General features: G+C 39.3%; 2 protein-coding genes across 2 annotated transcripts in view; both read right to left on the bottom strand.

Moving 5' to 3' along the window:
• Positions 1–2,406, bottom strand: part of chrna3 (cholinergic receptor, nicotinic, alpha 3) — a 12,242-nt gene extending 9,836 nt beyond the window's left edge. Inside the window, exon 1 of the mRNA XM_016552781.1 lies at positions 2,156–2,406. Within this exon, the coding sequence (XP_016408267.1) occupies positions 2,156–2,357 (202 nt within the window). The 5' untranslated portion in view covers positions 2,358–2,406. The remainder of the gene's footprint in view (positions 1–2,155) is intronic.
• A 2,360-nt stretch (positions 2,407–4,766) lies between these two features.
• The window catches only part of LOC107740358 (neuronal acetylcholine receptor subunit beta-4-like), a 17,637-nt gene continuing 16,284 nt past the window's right edge, over positions 4,767–6,119 (bottom strand). The window contains exon 6 of the mRNA XM_016552783.1: positions 4,767–4,981. Coding sequence (XP_016408269.1) covers positions 4,808–4,981 — 174 coding nt within the window. The 3' untranslated portion in view covers positions 4,767–4,807. The remainder of the gene's footprint in view (positions 4,982–6,119) is intronic.

Genomic DNA, 6,119 nt, shown 5'->3' with positions numbered 1-6,119 from the left:
CAGTTTCCTGTCCTCCCACAGGGGACCCTGTTGCGCAGGTTGTAGTTCCTCCTGCTCTTAAACATGACATACTTTTGCAGCTCCACGGGGCCCCAACTGCTGCTCATTTTTCTCCAGAATGAGTGTGGGAACGGGCGAGGCGTTTTTGCTACTGGCCATCTATGTTTAAGGACATTAAGATATGGTGCGAGCAATGCACAGCGTGTCAAACTCGTCGTAAGCCGGTCCCAACTCATCAAGCACCTATGGGTGGGTCCCTGACAACGCGACCCTTTGAGAGAGTCGCAATGGACATTTTGGAACTACCAATAACAACCAAAGAAAATCGGTATGTACTGGTAGTGGAGGATTATTTCACAAAATTTGTTAACCTGTATGCCCTGCCTAACCAATCTGCACAGACTGTCGCTCACTGCTTGTTTGAGGACTACATTTTGATACACGGCATTCCTGAATCTTTGCACTCTGATCAGGGCCGCCAGTTTGAATCAGAGGTGGTCTCGACTCTCTGTCGTTTGCTGAATATAAAGAAAACGCGCACCACTCCCTACCACCCAGCGTCCGACGGCATGGTGGAACGTTTTAACAGAACATTGACCGATCAGATGGCTAAGATACTGTTGTCATGTGGGGGTGAGTGGGACAATTATATCAAACCGGTGGCATTTGCGTACAATTCTTCACCTCATTCTAGCACCAAGTTTTCACCTTACTTTCTAGTTCATGGACGAGAACCAAGGATGCCCACTGACTTGTTACTAGCCACGCATACACTTGACCAGAACATTTCAACATCTCATGCTGCATTCGTGTCCACTTTGCTTGCAAATCTACAGGATGCTTTCAGGAGTGCTAGAATGTACAGTGAAGTGGCTCATGATCGGCAGAAACTGTATCATGATTCAGGCCTCAGACACCAGCCCTATGCCGTCGGTGCCATGGTGTGGCTCCATAATCCAGTGGAGAGCCGCATGAAGCTGGCGCCCCACTGGAAGGGACCTTTTAAGATTGCACAAATCTTTGACTCTGGTGGTGAGCCAGGACTGACATACTGGATCGTTAGCCCTATGGACTCAGATGGACAAGGACAGGTTGTGCATTACAATAGGTTGAGACCTTATACATTGCCGGTTCCCACACTGTCATCTGATGAGAGACTATCTATGGTTCCTCATTCTTTGCCTGATTCCCCTTCTAAAGAGTCTGACATGTTAGGAGGGTTGCAGCACAGTGAACCTCAAAAGGATTTAAGTGAGGCACTGGAGGGACCTGATAAGTGCATACCTGGTGTGAGTAGGGCTGGGAGGAGGTTGAAACCCCCTGGTTGCTTAAAAGATTTCGTACTGTACTAATGTACATGTTAACATATATATATATAAAAAAAGGATTGGACAAAATGACGACTGTTTAAGTAAATTGTACTGGTGTTTTAGATGGTACAAATTGTTTTAGGGTGAGATGCAGATTAAGGTATTATGCATGTTAATGCTTATTATTATTGTTTTGTTGCCTGTTCTATCCTTTACTGTTTGAAAGATAAACGAGGACGTTTATTTTAGGGGGATGGGACGTATGTAACATACATTTTGAAGTTGATGTTAAGGCTGTGGGGTTGTCTTTGTGTGTGTATTGCTTTTCTGTCCCTCGGGGCTTGCTGTAGGCAAGGTTTGGGCACGCACATGTTAACGAGAGCGCCCAGGTGTGCCATGTGAGTTTCTTTGGAGTTAAGAAGAATAAAAAGTACATCGTTCATATAATACCCGAGTCTCGCTTTCTTTATTTTATTATTTGAAAAGTGTTTAGGCGAACCCGAGGCGTAAGCTCGGTCACACTAGTTTTATTTGCGAATTTGCCGGTTTAGTATCTAGTAGATTATTAGTATTTAGTAGATTTATTATACGCGTTATTAAACGTATTTAGAAAGAGCTGTTTAATGTCAGGTTTCTTTGTGACAAGTTACCCCAGAAGCTGTGAGCGTGTGCGCCGCTACTGGGGCATGTTGTCACAGACGGTCCGGCGGAAATGTTTAATGATTGAAAGCATTTATTTGATGATTTCTGGCATTGACTCTCAGTGCTCTCTTGAAATCGGCGCTCGAGTCGCTCATAGACCGCAAACATAAAGCATTTCAATAAACAGCAACAACTTTACTCACCAGACAGAAGAAAAAACAGACAGTAGCCGGTGTGCAAAAGAGCTCTGGTTTTCATCGTACAGTCCGAAGAACTGATAGAAGAGTGACCCAACAGAGTCCAGATGAGGAGAGAGAGAGAGAGAGAGACAGAGAGCGAGATCCTCTCCAAATACAGATGAAGTAAGCATGATTTAGAAATAGAGAGAGGAAGACAGACACACATGGACAGAGCAAGAGCAGAGGATCTGTAGACACTAATCTACAGCAAACACTTTCTGCTGATTTGTCCTAAATATCACAATGTGAGGGAAACATTTCTCCCCAGATTTGAAGAACTGATTTCCTCATTTACTGAGAAAATGCCCTTCATACTTGAAGATGACAACAGCTGCAAAATTAGGCATTCACAATGTTAGGTGTTAAGCACAGTTAACTCTAAACTGACTCATTTTATCTTTTCATTTATTTAGATGGATTTTATTTATTTGTCATCTGTTGTTGTTTTGTTTCGTTTTATTATTTATATATATGTTAATGCTTTGGCAACATTGTTACACAGTCATGCTAAAAAAGCTTAATTGAATTGAATTTAAAAAAAATAATAAGTGAGAGAGAGAGAGAGAGAGAGCAAAACAGCAAACGCACTCAGAATTCGACCAGCGACAAGTTAAACTGAATTGCTTTTCAAAAGTTAAACTAGGACGAATTCAAGTTAATATTCACCTCTACCTCTAACTCGACATGCATCTTAAAAACACAACACGCATGATGCGAGGTCATATGTGACTATGACTTTGTTACATGATAAAGCACATGAGGATTTTACGGTTTCACCATGAAGTACACATTTAATACTGGCTGAGAGACTGGAGGGTTTTTATACCTCAGAGAAAGATCCAAATAATAGAATAAAAGATCATCCTGCAGTCCATATTTAATGCAAGGTGTAACCTAATAAACACAAAAACATGTCAGAACTTCTTTAACTGGGTATTTTTCAAAACACTTTGCTACAACTGCTACATCGGTCTCTGTTTCTATATTAGTAGCTATATGAGAATAATCAGTGTGACCCCAATGTTCGCTTTCCAAGAAATGATGTATGTTTCAAACAGCTGCGGATTCAGACTGAAATCCACAAACTCCATAACTCTCACTCCCAGAGTCCGACACTGTCCCGCATGCATGTTTGGGAACATATAAAACCTCCAACACTTCTTGGTCCTGTTATATAACACACCTGGACACTGTATAAAGAGATACAGTATTCTGCGCCGTGAATGAAGGTGATGCACTGTAGTCTGGATTAGGACACAGCCAGCAGGTGTGAATGTGAGTGACAGATACAGACACAGCCAGCAGGTGGCGCTGTACATATAGTGATTCACATCAGGTCAGATCTGAATGTGCTTTCAGGTGAACACAAGGAGAAACAGAAGATGAGAAATAAAAAGACAGCTGATAAATGCTTGAGTAGCAAAGAGAAGACTATCAAGCAAATCAAGCATCCAGACAAGAACAGACACATTTGTGCAGATTTGATTAAGACTTTGCCAAAATTGACATGAATGGCTGCAAATGTGATAAAATATTACACAGTGAATCAAACCTCGTGTATCTTATCAAGACCACTGAAAAATAAAACAGATTATTGGAGGCCATGTTTTACAAGAAAATACCATTTCAATCTCTCAACTTCATAAATTCTTGTTTAATCAAGTGTTATGCGTAACTACTTGTGAAATTTACTAGCAACTTCTGAGTGAAAATAGCTTTAAAGTAAAGATTTACCCAGGCTTAATATGTAGAGACTGATAAGCCATTTGTAGCTTTATTTCCCTGAAAAGTGGAAAAAAGTGACTAACAGTGGCTCAAGCAATAATAAGAATTGGTGGGCGGGGTTAACTGTTGTTTCTGACCAATGGCAGACGAGGGGAGTGAAACCTGTTTGGGAACAATCATAAATTCTGGAGTTCCATTTGGTTCGACTCGAGCTTTAAGCACTTCGCAGTCATATTCGGTCATATAATATGTGACCCTGGAGCACAAAACCAGTCATAAGTGTCAATTTTTCTAAATTGAAATTTGTACATCATCTGAAAGCTGAATAAATATATTGTTAGGATAGGACAATATTTGGCCGAGATCTGGAATCTGAGTGTGAAAAAAAAAATCAAAATCAAAATATTGAGAAAATCATCTTTAAAGTTGTCCAAATTAAGTTCTTAGCAATGCATATTACTAATCAAACATTAAGTTTTGATATATTTAAAGTAGGAAATTTACAAAATATCTTCATGGAACATGATCTTTACTTAATATCCTAATGATTTTTTGCATAAAAGAAAAATGTATAATTTTGACCCATACAATGTATTGTTGGCTATAGCTACAAATATACCCCAGCGACTTGAGACTGCTTTTGTGCTCCAGGGTCACATATATCAGTGATCAGATCTCTGTGTGCAGCACAAAAATCTCACTGGATTCACAATTAATGGCAAAAGGAATGTTTAGAAATGCAAACTGATATTTCCTACTGACACACTACAGCAAAAGATAGAAATAACTGACTTGAACCCATTTTTAGCTGGTGAAAAAATACTAGTGTTCTAATCATTTTGGCCACCGCTGTATATATATATAAAGCATGAGTTGATTGAGATCTCCGGCTCACATCCCATCTCGTCTGGACGGCTCTGCGCTGGGCTGCTGGATGCCTGCGGTGTGGCTCTGGAGGAGCGGCTGGAGGAACAGACCCAGCGTTCCCACCACACACACGATCACAAAGATCCACAGAAACAGGCGGTCCACCACCATGGCCACGTACTTCCAGTCCTCGACGACCTGTGGATGCACAGAGACCGGCTCGTTAATAACCCTATTGACCCGTTAGGTGCACTAATAAGGGAGGAGGCAGAATGAGCAGCCGCTCCGTCTCTCAGACTGCTGTCCTCGACACTTTCTGATGCTCACTATTATTCTCTCTCTCTCTCCTTCAGAGTGATTTAAGCACACGATCGATGCTCTTACAATGGGCTCTGGCTGAAGCGTAAGCATAACATATGCCGTTTCCCACCTCTGTTTGCCAACTGTGTGTCTGCTGAATAAATATTATTTGTTGACATTCAACTTTTACTGTACAATTCGATCTGTTTTAAACCCATAAGGTAATATCTTACTAGATATGCACAGAAAGTGAGATGTTAGACTAGTGTTTCCTGTAAATACACAGAATTTCAGCAAATTAAACAAACATATAGTTAAACTAGTATAGATTCCCCTGCTCCTGTGGAACACAAAAATAGATATTTTGGTTTTTTTTTTTTTTTTTTTTTTGAAAGTCAATAAGACTCACAAACTGTCTGACAAACTGAACAGTTCACAAATACTTTATGTTTTAGATCAATAGGAGGGCAATTACGACCCTCAATTATGATTTACAAGTGAAACCATAAAAGTCATAAAAAGTTCTACAAGCCATCAATCCCACTAACGAGTTCTTAGCATGATATGGAATTACTGATAGTATGAGCTCAACATTTATTACTGTTCAAATGTTTGGAGTCAGAAGTGCTTTTACTTTAAATAATACTTTGTTTTTAATAAATAAAAATGCAATTAATACTTTTAATCCACAATGATGCATTAAATTGATCAAAACTGACATCAAATATACAGTATATAGACTAATATTCAAAAGTTTGGAATAACTGAGGATTTTTAAATGTTTTTGAAACTATTTGAAATTATTTGAGATTTAAATAATAATAATTTTATCCAGCATTAAGGACACATTAAATTGATCAAAAGTGACAGTAAAGACATTTCTAATGTTACAAAAGATTTATATTTCAAATAAATGATGTTCTTTTGAACTTTGTGTTCATCTGTGAATCCTGAAAAATAAAACGTATGACCATTTCCACAAAAATATTGATCTGCACAACTCTTTTCAACATTGATAATAATCAGAAATGTTTCT

The sequence above is a fragment of the Sinocyclocheilus rhinocerous genome, unplaced genomic scaffold (genome assembly GCF_001515625.1).
Source record: "Sinocyclocheilus rhinocerous isolate Xijiao unplaced genomic scaffold, SAMN03320098_v1.1 scaffold1006, whole genome shotgun sequence".
NCBI lineage: Eukaryota > Metazoa > Chordata > Actinopteri > Cypriniformes > Cyprinidae > Sinocyclocheilus > Sinocyclocheilus rhinocerous.
This window is presented reverse-complemented; position numbering and strand designations above follow the sequence as displayed.